This window comes from Apteryx mantelli, chromosome 17 (assembly GCF_036417845.1).
Source record: "Apteryx mantelli isolate bAptMan1 chromosome 17, bAptMan1.hap1, whole genome shotgun sequence".
NCBI lineage: Eukaryota > Metazoa > Chordata > Aves > Apterygiformes > Apterygidae > Apteryx > Apteryx mantelli.
Window position 1 is genome coordinate 14,075,991 of NC_089994.1, and position 17,347 is coordinate 14,093,337.

The 17,347-nt window shown below is 37.2% G+C and overlaps 1 protein-coding gene across 5 annotated transcripts in view; it reads right to left on the bottom strand.

Annotated features, from left to right (window-relative positions):
- Nucleotides 1-2,236: 2,236 nt before the first annotated feature.
- GLT1D1 (glycosyltransferase 1 domain containing 1) overlaps nt 2,237-17,347 on the bottom strand; it is a 66,903-nt gene continuing 51,792 nt past the window's right edge. For all 5 annotated transcript variants that reach the window (XM_067306738.1, XM_067306737.1, XM_067306736.1 and 2 more), the window contains 2 exons: nt 13,244-13,342; nt 2,237-4,066 (listed from right to left, as the gene is read on the bottom strand). In XM_067306738.1, coding sequence (XP_067162839.1) covers nt 3,920-4,066; nt 13,244-13,342 — 246 coding nt within the window. In that variant the 3' untranslated portion in view covers nt 2,237-3,919. The remainder of the gene's footprint in view (nt 4,067-13,243; nt 13,343-17,347) is intronic.

Sequence of the window (17,347 nt, forward strand, 5' to 3'; positions counted from 1 at the left end):
ATATACTTTTTCTAAAATACTTAAAGAATGTGCTAATATCCTTACAGCCATATTAATATTCTGGTTTCCTGGGAGAGCGGCTTTTTTTTTTTTTATTTCAGACATGACATCTAAAATCCAAAATGTTTCTCAAAATGGGCTGTAATGAGTCTGAAGAGGAAGGGCTGACTTTTGTTTTCTTTAAATCTTTACAGATACCTAACCAAATCCTTTCCCTGGACTAGATTATTCCCCTTAAGACAAACTGTATAGGTCACCTTGAAGGCTATAGATATTGGTGAATTGAGATAGTTCAGATCAGTACAATCTGGTTTCCAAAGGCTAGCTTTCTGAGCCAACTGTTGAGTGACAGTATTGGCAAAGGATTAGAGTCTGACAAATTTTGTATTTGCTCTAGGAAGAAAGAAAGAAAGAGCCCCTTGCTTCCTATAGAGACGCTTTGTGATGGAGCCGGACTAGTTGCCTGTTAATGCTCTTCCTACCGGGGCCGAAGCAGAGGGAGCAGAGCCCAGCCGTTGGCTCCACTTGCTGGGCAGAATAGCAGAGCCAACGCAGCACAGCTGGGAGGTGGCAAATCTTTGCTGGTTTAAGTCTAGAACCACTTTTTGCCTCAGAACAGACAAATACAGGAAGGCTTGACTCGGAATCACAGTGTTCTTAAACCATACACCAGTTAAGGCTATAATGGGAATGCAGAAACTAGCTCTAAAAACTGGAATAGGTACGCTTTAAATGAAATCCTAATTCAGGAAGCTCTCATTCTACAAACCACAGGCTCTAGCTGAGTTTTGCCACACACTACCAAATTGTCTCTACTTCTGAAGTAATTGTGCCAATAAAGGAACCAGTATAGTAGTATCCATTGTACAGGTCCATTGCTTTTACTCAGTTCCTGTGGATTCAATGGCAGAATTAACTGCAAAACAAAATGCATGTAATTGGATTAATTAACAGTACATTTTAAGGTCCTGAAATACAGAATTAGCCACAGGGGTAAATGCACAATGCAGATTTTCCTGAGAACAGAAAAAGTGCTATTTTTGGAGCTGTATTCATATTCCAGTGAGGTGTGCCTTGCTTGAAAAGCTGCTAGGCTAAGAAACGGGGCTTCGAAGGGAGAAGCTAAATACTATAATTAGGGCTGCAGGACAACAAAAGGATTACTCTTAAATATAAAATCATGAAAGATATGAAAGATAATTATACCTAAAATTGCCTGTACAGGATCTAATATTTTCTTTACAAGGACATACAAGACTCACTGAATATTTATGGACCTTGAACATAAGACTGGATGAAATTTAAAACATAAATTCAATTGCAATTTATTGTGCTCAAATTCCCTAGCAGTTGTTGCCCCAACCTTTTAACCTTAATAGACAGGCTTCATGTTGCAGAACACAAGCACATGTGATAAATGATATCAAAGCTGAATGCCCTTGATTGATGAACACTGCCTCATTTGATAACTGTAAAACAGTCCTCAGGGCTCACTACATTTTTTTTTTTTTAATGCATATATTGCAGAAGAGTTGTTTGTGCTTCTGATATGGTTATCACATGCAAATAAGCATGCTGTTTCCTAGATGCAGATTTCATATTTATAGATTAAATACAGCCTGAAAAATCATATGTTAATTACATTCTGAGGGCGTAAGAGAATTTCTCACTTGCACATACTTTGTTTTGCTGGAAATAGTGCAAATTCAGATTCGTTATGTTTAGTTGCTTGAAGCTTAGTAATAAACGTATCACATTTTAGAAAAGCTTTCTAATCACTACCATTTCTAATCATTTGCCATTATCTCAGTGCTTAGAAGTATAGCTGACCTCTATCCTACATTATGTGTTTGCTTATTTGTTTTTAATCAACCTGTACTTCTCAGAAGACAACAGATACCAGAGGAAGGCAATCCCTAGGGCTTCCCCCCACACAAAGCGGAACAAGCAGCTCATCACAGGCATGCTGGCAGAGGAGATCTGAGTAGAAGTTTTGAAAGGAGCAGGACTCCCCACAGTAGGCTACATAACTATAAATAGTCTTGTTTTTATTGCCTATAATGGTTCCATACCACATAAAGCATGCTGAAAAATCAATATTGTAGGAGTTCCTCATTTAATATGTAGCTGCTATGGAAAAAAGCAAAGACCGTGATTCCATAAGTGGCCTCACTGGTCACTGGTTAGTGAAAGAAATACTGATCCTCAAGAGAACAGTAGAGAATACCCAACAGGCTGAGATTCAATTGCAGGTTTATTAAACTATTCAGTGGTAGTCTGGTGGCCCTTAAAATCAGAACTAATGCAGATTTACTTACATCCCAGAATGCTGAAGGCCACTCCAGAAATACTTAGGTGAACATACTGAGAAAGGAGTGTAACAATTCTCTGATTTAAAATCAGGCCAGTTTTGCCCTTGGGGATTGATTCAAAAACATCTCATGTTATTGCAGGAAATGCTGAGCAGAAACACATTGCAATAAAAGTGGGAAAAGTTTTAGAGAAGTAAATATGAGACATTCAAATTCTTTTTTTGTTTACTGTCCCACCTGTTGCAGTTGCAAAGCATCAAAAATAAAGTGGAAAGTTTAAAACATATAGTGAACTTCATTACTACCACAAAAACAAAAACGAAAAAACCCCCAGCGCTTGACACAAGTCATTCAAATCAATAGAAAACTTCCCGGTGGTTCTCATAGGGGCTGGATCAAGTCTATACAAAACAAAACATTTTTCCAATAACAAGTAGTTAAAATATGACACTCATTTCTATAAGTAGCAGTCCTTTGATATGTAATTATAGATTCAAAGATATGTCTATAACAACTAGGCTGTCAGGAATGACTCTTAGTTAGGACTTTAAGCTCAGATAAGCCTCCATTTAAAATAAGTTTCTACATTATATGACAATAAATCCTGAGATCCACAGATGAGAAAGAACAGTACCAAGTACATAGCAAATGGAAAATACTTTTTCTTTCTTCCCTCCTTTTTTACAGCTGTCAAATCTTTTTGTAAATAGGTAAAGTGCTAAGCTACCAAAGACACTGGTAAACTAAGAGGTAGTTTACTTAAATATCTCCATCTGCAAGGAGATATTTGCTGCAGAGGGCAGTACTGTGCAGTTCTGGAATCTGAAGCTAAGTACAGCTGTAGAGTGCTCTGCCAGCCTTCCTCAGCTACTCTCAGGATCCAAGAGAAAATGCATACATGGCATTGTTTGGAAATATGAGATTATTTGAAAAAAATTCAAGTACCTACAGGGAGGTAAAAACATGCCCTATTCACTTCAGTTTCCTCAGGCATCAATACTTTGGTTGCTTTTTGGTCCCCAGATTATCATGTCCTCAATATGTAAACATGTTAATCTTATTCTTAAAAAAGCTTTCACCTTGATAATTTTATACTCTGTAGATATAACAAACCTTGACTTTATGAATGTATAGGGTTTGCTTTGCAACATTATATGTGCATCACATGCAAAACTGAATAGGTTTGGATTGGTAAATTGGAGAAAAAACAGCTACTTCACTGCAGACTTCTTAGGATGCAGCATGATCACATTTGAGATTAGATCTATTTGGTTGAGTGCTCACCTGCACAAAAAAATTGTCCCCTTTTTGTGGCCTTACAACAACAGAAGTTTTGTGACTGCTGAGAAGACACATTTCTCCCTTGTGATCTTACAGAATTATACTGGTCTGCAATGAATTGGTACACTAGAGACAGTATGCTGACTTAGATGAATTAGATAGTTTGATGCAGTGGGCAACTCTTGTGATGTTGGTATGTTTGAATAGAATAATGTGTGCCTAACTATCTCTTCTAAAAAGAAACAAACAGAAGCCTAAATCTAATTACATTTCTGTTGTTAAAGTACTTGATACAGACTGCTGGGTAGCAGCTGTAGTCTTGCAATTCACTGGAGTCTTAGGACAAGATTCTGATAGGTTTTTCTTTCACATTCCCATGAATGATGTTTCTTCACATAGTCCTTAGCCTTTCTTACAATTTCTCTTTTCATAATGGGGTCATTCATCAAACTCTTGGACAGCACAACAAACTCCTGGAAAAAAAAAAAAAAAGAAAATAATAAATTAAAAGTTCCTTGAAGTTCTAATGATACTGACATAGCTTGGTGACAGTAAGGCACTTCAACTGTGAGCCAATACATAATATGACGCTCATTCGTTCACGAAGTTCAAAGTCATTCTTCAAGGTCAAGTACCTTAGTTTGTTTATAAACAACAATCAATAAATAATTATTTTATATCTTTTATACAGCCTGCCAACTAAGAGATTTAAAATCGAAGCCAAATCCCGAGAGTATTAAGACAACTACACGCAGCAAATTTAATGGACACAAAAACTGTTTGCCTACTAGAATGTTAGAAAACCAGACTGGTTATAAATTAAATTATTCCCCTGGTCTCCTTCATGGAGGACAGCTGGCATCAGATTGATCTAAGCTCAGCTAAGCTCATTGCTACAGAAACATCTTTAGTTAATTCTATAGTAAGACTAAAAAACCTCACTACACAAAGATAGTTATAGTATAAAGTTAGGAGCAGGCATGCAGCAACAAGCTCTTCTGGAGTTGTTGATGCTGGGCAGTTACAGATACAGCAGTGTTACCTCAACAAGCTCTGCAAAAAAAGCCACATATGAAATTCCTTTAACTTTATTGGGCAAACTGTTACACCTGAAAGACTACAACTATTCCTTTGCTTGTTCCTCTGCCACTCCAATTTAGTTTTAGGGAAGTGAAGTTGTGAACATCAAACATGTGAAAGGAGATTTGATTTCTGAACAGCTGGTCTAATTTTCTATCAAAAGATAATGATTACAAATGTGCTCAAATCTTTGCAAAATATTGTCTTGGTTCAGCTCAGAAAAGCAGACAGCTATTGGATCAATGAAAAATTAAGATAAGACATTACACAATGGGTAGTGAAGTCAGTGACAGATTTTTAAGGCACACATAAGGACATGGGAGACATAAAGAATGGCCAAAGGAGATAGATATATTATTTACATAAACCGTCAGCTATGAAAGGAAGTATCACAAATAAGACTAGAGTTATATTAACACTAGGTTAACTAACAAACTATACTTGAAAACCCAAGTACAAATTGTATATAAAGAGATACAAAGATATAAAATCTTTGCTTACCACAGGATCAATGCTGAAGTTGTAATGCAAGTGATGTCTATGCATAATACATAACTATAGGGTGACCCCTGGGAAACACCGATATGTGAAAGCACATTGAACATGTTATAATCACTGCCTTGACTCCTACTGACAAGACAAATATTGTAAATATATGCATCAGTGCCAAGAAATTTAAGTAGTCAAAGATGCACACATCAGTTCTGTTAGCAAGGCTTGTAACTAAGTTACATAATCAGTTCTGTGTAGAAAATAGAGTAAGATGATTTTCATACATGCATATTAACAAAATCTTATATTTTTTTACATGAAATCAGTACTGCATTGTATTCTGCGCAAAGATGCCTTTCAACTTGTATGGTTTATGGGTGCAAAAAATGATACTCCTTGCCCAGTGATCCGAGCATAGGTTTCACCCCAAACACATTTTTTCCTATGCCTGTTCGAAAAAAACCTTTGATGCACTGCAGAACTTTGGCCAAGCTTCAGGCTCCATCTACTCCATTCCCAACTATTTCTTCTTTTCTCATGCTGGCTCTCTCCATGCTGCACTGGAAGAGTAGCCTCTGGACTAGTCATAAGGGCCATGTGCTTCATATCCAGCCTGCTTTCCATCCACAACTACCTTGCAGACAACCATTTAGGTATGTGCTAATTTGATTAGTGTTATACTGGTAAACAGTTAGATACTTAGGATCCCTGCGGTCTGAAGAGGGAATTTTCTGCCTGTGCTTGTAAGACTCTCCCTACGGAAGATAGGTGAGTCTGGTCTAGAGGGTATCCTAAGGCTGCCTGTATCAGACAGTGCAGATACAGCCAATGACTCCAACCTTAGAGATATGTTCTTTTCCTTCCTCCTTATCTGCCAAGAATACAGAACAGGGGAGGTGGGAAAGTCTTACGTGACTTATGCTGGCTTCAACCAATTGCCTGTATAATCATAGTAATAAATACTGTTCACACTGAACTACATTCCAACTTTAATTTTATGCTCCTGTGGAGGATTTTATTTAAAATAATGTTTTAAAATAATTTATGTAAATTACCTCAAGCAGCAATGTAACATTTCTTGACAGGTAGTCCTATTAGCATTCTTTTAAAATGTGGATATAGAGGACAAAAACTTGGAAACATGTAAATGATAGAAGCAATGAGATACTTGTGCACAGTTACAATACTTAATGCTGGGGATAATTTCAGGATAATGCCAACCTGAGTCCAGAGCAGAAAAACTGAGTAACTGCAGGAGGGAGAAATAACAAATGGAAAAATATCAGGGAGTGGGATTGCAAATAAGGGCTTCTCAGCGTTATCCCTACCTCTTCTACTAATCAAATGTGACCACCTACAAGTCACTTACAATCTGACTGGAAGCCAATGGAGAGATTCACTATGACTTAACTGGGTTTTGCCTCATACCCTTGGAGCTTCTGGCTGAGCTTTTCTTCAGTTTTGTACGCTCAGTTTTTTAGAGAGCAGTAACCTCATTCGCAGGTGTCTTTCTTAACCCCAACTGACTTGAATTTCAGTTGTAGTTTTGTGGTAAATCTGAAGCATGGGCTTCCACTTGCAGAATACAGCCACTGAGAACTCAATGCTATTTCTGAAAATCTAGGATTTAATTTCTCTTTACTGAAAACCTATGAGATGATACAAATTACTTACTGTGGGCTAACCTGTCTCTGCATCAGCTGCTAGGCTTTAAGTATTTCTGCAAGTTATCTTACACTCTCAGATTTTGCTGCAAATGTGAAGTAAGCTTTACTTCTGATGAAAGAGGGGCAAAATTCATAAATTACTTTTTAACTATCAAACATAAGAGTATGCACCTCAACAGCAACAGCAAAGGAGGTGATATGCATGATAACTTACTACTTGGGGGAAAGAAAAACATGTTTCTATTAAGCCCTTTGTTCACTTACAGAAATGGGTACAATAATTATATGTCACGGAAAAAAAAAACAACACAGTGTAAAAGTTGAAGCCTCAATAGTTGGCCACAGCCCAGAATAAAGAGGGGAAAATATCATGTTGTTTACATCCAGATGTAGTATTACATGTGCCCTTTTTTTGTGGGCAGTACATCACTTCAGACGCAGGCATTCTTTAATGGCAAGATCCATAATATATTTTTCCCCTGGTAAATTGGCCAGTCATCTTTAAAGAAAATATTGGCTTCTGTATATAGCACCTCAAAGAAATTTTGCATAATATTTTGTAGAGAACCAGAAATACAGGCATCTGGAAGATAAAGCTAAAAAAATGAGTGAACTGAGTAAACAGAATGAATAGTCCTTCAATTACAAGGAGAACTACAAAAGTGCCACAGCTCACATGATGAAAATAAGATGCATGGTTAATATATTATTTATATAATGAAAGTAAGTCTGCTATTAAACCGTTTCATATCAGCTTCAGCAGATAAAAGAACATGATTCTTAAACAGCAGACAATCAGCCCAGGGAAGGCAAACTAGCTGTACAGTCAGAATAGTGACATACCTACCTAGTGGCAGGCAAAACTCGGATTGCAGGCACATCTGTGTACTTCACAGGGCAATGGGCCAGTATTTCTAAGAGAGTATAAATAGCAATTGCTGGCACTGCCAAAAATAAATCACAAATCAGTCTATTCATTACCAAAGTTCACAAGACTAAAACCTTAGGCTAAATTCTGCCTCGAAGTCCTGGTCTCCTACAGCAGGAATGGTATTGACGCATGTTTGGCAGAGCACAGTGATGTGTCTTCAACGTATTGCTGCCTATAGCCAGCCGAGCTGGTTCAGCAAATTAGTTGTGTTTCCCTGCCTCCACTTCAAAAGTTATTTCTGCTAACAGTAGTCTTTCCTGCTCTCACTTAGACAGTTGTTTGTGCTTGGAGCCTCTCTTAAGGGCTCTTATTTACCTCCTCTCCCTCCTTCTGTGAGCTTTTACAGATGCTGTCCATATAATTTTGAACCTTAGGAAGTTGAATAACTCCATGTCTTCCCTTTTAACATGGTTTTGGCATTATTTATGGCCCAAAAGCAGGTGGCTATTCTTATCTCTTACTTACCACTTTTTCTTTCATGTCCCATTAACTCAGTGTCACTTTTAACATAAACTTGTAAGTTCAAGTAATGGCAGGATTAAACCATGACTTAAAAGTAAGGTGCACAGGTGATGTAGTATCAAGGACAAAATCTTTCATAGTTTCCACTTTTACATTAACTGCTGTTTCCACCTGGGTATTTTTTTCAATGATTGGCAAGGTTTTCGCTATTTCCAGTCATGAAGCCTGACAATATCTGCAAATGGTTAACGATGAGTATAATTACGCACAAAATTTGCTACTTCTCTAAGCCATGAAAGCTCACTTCCTTTGTAGCAAAAAAAAAAAAAAGAGGAAAACCAATAGTGATCATAATTAAAAATGATTCTTGTTCTATAATAGTCAATTTATATCCTTCTAATTTAGCTTTCAAAAGGTAAGATAGTCCACATACCAGATACAATGCCTCCTATTTAAACTTACTGTATTGTAAAGTTTTCCCTCCCCAAATGAGCAACAACTTGAAAATAAGCAATGTTTTCTACACTTGAACTAAGATATAGCCCATACCATCACAACCAGGTAGGATCCACTGAACTTAAGCAATGACAGATTCCTTTGACATTTTCTTAAAAATCTTCAGCAACACAGATTTTTCAAGATAGAGATGGACTTCCCCAAGCATCTGACTACTACACTAACTTATCCATACCATTAAAAGAAATTTCCCCTAATGTGTAACATTACAATTTAATCACACTGTTATGAACTGCCTTCATTCATATCACCTAATCATGTATATTCTCCTGAACTGTTGGATTTTTCTTTGTTTGTTTTCTGGACTGTGGTCTGTTTTAGCTTTGGGCTAATACAGAAGCATGGATTTTGTGTGCTGAGGAGAATTTAACCTTGTCCTTGAAAGTCTGCAGTGTATCCTTTCAGATCTAACCCAAGGACTAAAGGACAAGGCTGTATGATGAAGTAGACATGGAAACCTCTTTAGAGGCTCTGGGTGGGATGGAATAAACACTCAGATTGCAGAGAATGGTGGATAGAGATAAAGATGCTGGCAGGATAAAACACTCTAGAAATAATTAGAATTTCACAAAGCTGAGATTTAAGCAGCTTTCTGAGAAAAGGAAACTTTTTTTTTGAAGAACCTGTGCAGTCTAACAAAGGGAGAATGATGACTTCTGCTGTTCCAGAGCCAGCCAGCATGCAGTGAGCTGCAGGAAAAGGGAAAGCAGGGAAGTTTAGCCCCTTGAAAATTGCTACACGGGGGAAGAGGAGAGGAGATATGGATCTCAGAATAGGGAAAAGGGTGAGCAAATAGGACAGTCTTCTTCCTTGTCCCTTGTTCCTTCTTCATTGTCCCTTTCTTCTTGAGGATGAACAAAGGTACTGAAGAAAGGCTTACTCTGAAAGGAATTTCTGATGAAAGAATAAGGGTTTTTTTAAGTGTATATATGAGAGTAACTATAATTACAAGAAAGTATAAGGGAAACGCCTTTGCTCAAAAACAAACAAACAAAGCAAGCAAGCCTAAAGGGTTTCCAAGCACTTCAGTAAACAGAGGTAGATTAAAAATGAAAGTTTGCTGTGGCAGAAAAATACTTTTATTGAGGAATTAAGAATCAAATCGAGATGCAATTACGTGACTAGACATCAGCTAGTTCATGGAATAAGGAACAAAATTATTTGGAACAATGTTTAATGCAAAACCAGCAGGAAGACGATTGAGATTCACATTTAACCTCTGATAGAAATAAACTTTCTTGGTTGATAAAATCTGGACAATTCAAGTAGCTTACTTAAGATAGTGAATAATGTCTCCTGCTTTCTGAATGATCTGAACTGTAATCAGACAGAAGTGAAACAGCATGTAAATCTTAGATTAATTTAAAATGATATTTCTAAACAGTTTGTTTTGACAGAACTAATTTAAGAACAAACTAACCTGTCGTAATTGAGGTTACAGCAGAAAATATTTTACCAGATATTTAAATGACAAAGTAATCAAAATAACAGAAAAAGAGAAAACTTCTTACAAGGACATATGTTTTCCCATCCCTATTGACAGACTGAATATTCTAAGACAGTATCCAAAGTGCTAAGGGCAGACTGCTCCTTCTTCCAACAATAAAAATATTAGAAATAGCTTGAAATTGGAAGTGTTCTAACTTAATCTCATTTCTTTGATCTAATATAACTCTCAATCTTTGATACACTATATAGAGTGGTTTGAAAAACTGTATTTGATACGTTTTTGGGAGATAAGGAACAACAGTAAGTGATTACTTTATCTTTAAGACCATGAGTGAAAATGATTGACATTCTGTCCATTTGGTGTTTTTTTCACTGCAAGAAGAAAGTTGTTTTTCAGCAACTCTGCAGTGGGATTAGAATATTATCCTGCAAATAAATCTTGTCCTGACCCATCTGCAAACTTTGATAGTGTCTACATTATTTGACACCAATAAAGCTATAAAACAGCTATTATTAAATGAGATACAATTGTTGTTGTACAGAGAAGGGAGGGGTATTACTTTACTTTCTGAGATAGTGTAACTGCACAAATATTAGTGATCCCAGTACAAATATCACCTAGCAGTAGGATAGACAATATGGTAGTGCAAGGTACCACCTTCACTTAAAAGATACTCTGTGAACTACTGGGATAGAATAACAGCAAAAAAGGGGGTCAACAAGCAGCAGGAGAATGAGGTTTTCTGATCTTTGACACAGCATGTTGCAGGGAAGGATGCTCAAACAGAAGGGGCTATTTAAACTAAGATTATAGCATTCTAGACGTATTTACAGTCTGCAACTGCAGTTCTGGTATAAAAGAAAGCCCTTAGGAGTGTACAGACCCACTGAAGACAGTGGGACTTACTTCAGTGCTTAAAACTGCACTTTTCTCCAATGGAGGAAATCTATGGGATATTTTTAATTGATCTTGAATTCCAAGAAACACTTGGAATGTAGGATGCTTTGAGATCACAGGAGAGGTTTCTTATAAGGATGTATGCTGAAGCTAATTGGGCCTGGTATAAATTATGTTTTTGAATTCCAAGACAAATGTAACTGGCAAGTTGAGGAAAACACCAGTATGTTACAGACTTAATGTCAGAAGAGCCAGTATGCTTGTTCAGGATGAGATACTACATGCATATAGCCTTCAAATTTTGAAGGAGCATATGCAAGTCAAAGGGTTCTTTGCAGAGAACATATGTACAAATAACTTTACTAACAGTTTTACGTCTCAGCCTGCACTAGCCAGAAAGTAGTCCCCCCTGTTCCAAGAGGTATGGTAAGAAGAGGGAATACTTCCCCAGCAAAATAAATTCCAGAGGTTAATAAAGAAATCTGGTTGTAGAAACCATTGGAAACATTGAATACTCCAGAAGACGTCATGAGTTGCAAGAATTTTTTCTTTAAAAAACAAAAAAACTAACAGAATTCACCTTCCTGAAACAATACTTAATAGCATGCATTAATCACACACACTCCACAAAGCAGATAAATGATACATTTTTCTACTTTGCAAAATAATCAAATAGACTATTCTAGTAAGTTTTATTTAATCTTGAATTGGATAAAAAAAAACACTAATGACTTAGCTGAAAATATTGGTTATCTAGTAAATTCTGGTTTATGTAATAATAAACAGGCTGATGTTCAATCCTTTCTTCCCTAATTACTATACTGGCCACATTAGTTAATCAGTTATAGTCTCATATTGTAAAAGAAATGCAATTCATGCAGAATAGGTTCATGACAAATTTGAAAACTATATATGAGATTTCCATATATGATGGTATATATATGATCACAGCAGGAAATAATGATTTAGGTGGGTATACTAAATCAATAATGAAATATGCTGACATACCAAACAAATCGAAAATACAATACAACCTCTCTTAGGTTATGCTTGCGATGAAGACAACCGCATACTGTTATTGACATGTGTTGATCCAATTCTGCTCCCTGGGACTTTAGTATAGAGTCCCGTCAAACAAATATCGGATATGTTTGTCTCCTCATACAAAACATCACCTTAGCCTTTCTTCCACCAGAAGTCCAAAGCATTAGTGCATCCATAATGAACGAGCCTTCCCTCTTCATTGTTAAAATTAGTGAACACATAAAAGCCTATATAATTTAACAGAATGTTAAATTATGTCTTTACACAAGGAAAAAAGAAGGAAGGAGAAGAAACTCTTTATAAGACATTCTTGAAAGGGGGCTCTGAAAACTAGCCTTCATAGCCTTCTTTCTCTAGTATTTTACTAATACGGCAAAGTAAGAAAAAAGAAGTGAATTAAAACCAAAAGGACTCTGTGTCTGAAAGGCATCTTTCTCATCATGTACAACTACATAACAGCAAAGCCACAATGGAGGAAAATATATTCAAATGAAAATCTCTATAATTTAAATGTGGAGTGCTCTCACTCTCCCCACTCTTACTTATCTGCACAGAAACTCCATTTTAAAACTTTGCTTGGTTCTAGGCATTAATTATTTTCTGACCTAGCAATATCTTTGACCTAATAATGCTTTATATTAACACTCAGTTCTAGAAATTATAGATAATATATTATCTAAAACTTCAGGCTTATAGTTCTTCGGTTAGCTACTGCTTGTATAATATGAGTTTGCATTTCAGTTAACGCTTGAAGGGAAATAGGACATATGCATACCATCTATTCTAAAGGTTGCTCACGGACCCTTCACAATCAAAGTGCAACAGTTGAGAGGATGTGAACTGAGCTCGGTGGGGTGGCAGGTGCTACAGTGGTATAGGCTAGACAAACATTCAGCAAGGCTGACACCTAGCAAAAGTTTAGTGAACTGCAAAGTGAACATGAGACAACAGCAGAGCTTCAAGAAAGGCAGATGTGGGGATTTAGAAGAATCTGAGAAAAACTGCTGAGAGTATAAGCAAAGTATCCAGACGGATGCAAGCATGTAATGGAAAATGAACCTAATATTTGGAAAGGAACCAAAGCTTGTCTAAGGATTTGTTGTTTTGTTACCTGGGGATCCGAAAATAGCAGTCCTGTATCCTTATGTTTTATTATTGCTGCATTCCCAGGAATGTTTCTTGCCAGCACTGGAATGTCTAAATCCATTGCCTAGAGGAATGCGAAGAAAGGAAACAACGCAGTTCATTAGGATTTTGAGACATAACTGATGAGAAGTTTAAAATGAAAAGCAGACACAAAGAATCCAACTTCTTTCCCACCACTTCCCCCGACAACCTAAAAATATCAAGTCTAATGTGAGCTCCCATATGGAACTTCACTGAAATGATTTCCTTATATTTTTGTCAGTCTTGTTACTTTGAAAATAGTATCAGAAGCAATCAATCCAGAAAGTCCAATGGCTGAGTCATCCTTTCTTTGTGCAGAGTTTGGTGCCCATTGGAAGTTCCTGACATATTTTAAGGGGTTAAAATTAAGGTTCAGATCAAAGGTTGTCCCTGTAACTCCCACCATTACCTTGTACAGATGGGAAGATTACTTAATAGCATAAAAGGCCAACTCTTCCCCACACAAGTTACCTGTTATTTTGCTCTATTAAAACACATTTCTCACCAATTTTCTACAACCTGTGCAAAACTGGAGAGATGTGTGCAACACCAACCACAGACAAAGATAACAGTGGAAATTTCTTGGCTCCTGCTCCTCAACTCTGATTTTTATTGGCCTTTCTCAAATAGGACTCTGGAAGGAGTTCTTCTGATGACATCTGTTACCATAGCCTGTCTTAGACTTCGAGCATTTGGGAATGCAGGGAAGTATGTGGTAACATATAGCTTCTGACTGTATACCAAGGAGGGGAGAGAGGGGGGTTACGCTTTCAGAACGCATGATGATTTCAGAACACATTACCTACAAAGCTGTTGGTATGGGACTCCTCAGAGAGCAAGGAATACATCTGAAGAACTGGAATTTGATTCCATACAAACTATGGGCTGGTTCAGATAAATAAATAAATAAACAAATGTGTGTATATATGTATGTGTGTGTGTGTGTGTGTGTGTGTGTGTGCCTGTGTGTGTGTGTGTATATATATATATATATATACGCATGTATACACATACACTTGTATATGTATGATGTGCGCGCACACACACACACACACACACACACATATGTGTGTGTGCATGGATATACATCCATCCATCTATATATGTTTAAAAGAGGAAAGGAGGTGTGGGGGTCTCAAGATGGTAGCAAGGCAGGCTGCCTGCAGAATCAGGAGCAGCCGTGCACCACAGCATCCATTCACAGCCAGGACACCATCTCCAAGACACCTAAGGCCTGGCAACTTTTAAAAAATACAGCGCAGCTTTTGAAGTAACTAGTGGGCAAACGCTGGCCACTCAATCCTATTACTCATATGTATCCTGATCTGAAATTTTAATTTCTCTTGCTGAATTTGGAAGTCTTGAGATGCACCGACTCTGAACCCCCCCCCCCCACAAAAAAAAAATCCCCATATTATACAATTATCATAGTGTCAAACAACAGAAAGAACTTCACTCCCCCAAATCTTCAATCAGTTTCTTACCGATTCCCTGACACTTCAAAGAGAACGCATTTTTAATTACTGTCATTACACTCCCAGATAGGAAGCAATTTTCCATCAGTTTATGTAGCAAAACCCCAAAACTCTAGGGAGAAAACCAAGAGTAACACTTCACTTGCTTTTTTAAAATTCAGACAAAACTGGAGACAAAAATACCCTGGCCTATAATGTACAAAACCAATTATGTTTTGCACAGCAAAGGAATGCTGTGACTTAGCAATATGTGCTAATAGGTTAAAATATACAAGAGAAACACTGTTTATACAACTACTGCAGATAAATTTACTCTAGACACATAACTCCTATAGTCCTTCTGGCACAAACATCTGCTTTGCAGCAGTTAGCACTAAAAATAATAATAATCCTTAATGATATAACCTGTTCTACACTTCACAGCAGAAACTACAGGGTCAGCTGGAGGTAATTCAGACAAATAGATTAATGAAGTGAGCTCAAACCAGAGTAAATAAATTGGCAAAATAAAAACTACAGACTAGATTTCTGAATTTATCCACGTGTCTAAAATTGCAGAGATACAGCTTTTTCACTAAACGTCATTTTTGGTGAGGAAAATACAGCTTTTGGTCATCCACAAATGATTTATTCATTTGCTTTGAATTTACTGTTAAACAAAAGAAAAAAAAAAAAACCCTCAAATCTGCTTTCCAAAGGTAGATTTACAAAAAAAATGCGATGACAATATCTACTCACCAGCCCAGCAAAGCTCCCAGCACTCACCCAGCAAACGTGAGATACCAGCTCCCCACTACACCTGCTGGGATTTGAATCTGCAGGTTGAGGAAGTTGCTTTTGGCTCTAATTATCCAACTCTAGACCTAACACGGAGTTACCACAGAAGCATCAACACCTTAAAGGAGAGAGCGCATTTCTGATTCACCTCTCTTTTGAGCCCTTCCTACTGACAGGCTTAAATGCCCTTGTGCTTAGTGTGCTGGCTGCTCTCGATCTCACTGGAACACGTCCAATAATCAGGGAATGAAAACATTTCACTTGAACTTCTGAACTGAAAACCAAGAGCTTGATAGTGGCGGAGAAGTGTGTCAGCGTTCAGTGTCACCTGCCTACGGCCTCACCTTCTTGTATTTCATATTTGCAGGTCCTTTAAAAAAACCCAAACCATAGAAGTATTTCAGATCTGGCTACTTTCCAAACAACAAGTGATTGTCCATTCAAAAGAAAGTGCACCATTAAAAATAAAAAAGAAAGAAGGAAAGAACAAAACTCACAAAACACAGCACAAGGTTTGACCCCAGGCTTGGCCGTCTGAACTGCCCACGCTGGACACGATAGCTATCCACGAGAGAGAGGAGAGTTTGGATGCCGGCACAGTGGCGGCAGTGAAGGCTGCCATTTGGCTGTGCACGAACAGCGATAGTCAAATGTGTGTGTGATTGCCGTAAAGCAGTTGTGCGTCAGACTGTACCTAATGGTGTGTTAGATTGTACCTTATATGCTGGCACAGTATTGCTGTACTGCAGCAAAGACTGGATTGGAGCACATTTTTTTTCTTTTTCCTTTTTTTTTTTTTTGTCAGAAGATGTGTTCATTCACTTCTGCTTCTGAATGCTACACAGTTGACGTCTCATTAAAGTTGGCCACTAAATTTATATTTCATTTTCCATAATTTCTGAACTTGCAAGAGAAAGACATTTGTTCTGTTTCATGGCGTTGGAGGGCAATAACTGCTACATCAAAAAACTTTTAAGGTCCCAAAACACATAGGTACCAATGAATTATAGCCACTGAAAGACACAACAGATGGCCAAATACATAAGATGAGGGGCTGGCTTTATACCAGCTAGCCTTAAACAAATGGATTGTGCTGTAAATAATTACTGCATGAAGTGGCTTAGAATTTAATTTAGATACTTAGTCTATTTTTAAGCAGTAAAATGAATCTTTCGCATTGTTGAAAATATGTATAATTTATTGACCTAGGTTCCACAAATAATAGGGTAAAAAAAAAATCACATTTTATTCAGTTAGCCATCTGTTTTGCTACATTATCGTGACTGCAAATGTGTTTTAAAGCTATATCAGAAGGGTGCATGCTGTAAATTTTAGCTTTGGAAGTATGTTGTGCAGTAAGCATTTCTAACTAGCAGTGTGGGGCTTATAGAGTAAATACAGTTTTTGTTTACTATTATGTCTTTTAGATTGTCCCTCATTTTCTTCCTCCTATCTTATTTGCATCTTTTTTTGGCCTCTCTTCAGCTTTACTCCTCGATTACACCTCTTCATTTTTATTTTTATAGGTTTCTCTGGCTTCTATTCCAAACTCTAAGGCCTGTACTTCACATGCTGTCTAAGACTGGATTTTGTACTACAGCAGAATAGAGACTGGCCATCTTCCTTTTCTATGATGATCTTTTTTTTCTTTTTTTTTTTAAATCGGCTTTTATTTTGTGAACGTATAACAATCTAATGCCCTTTATAATAGCTGGAATATTCTTTACAGCAGAGAAAACACTCTGATGGAATGGTGCTAAGGTCAAAACCTTTTGCTATCTAACTATACGGAAAAT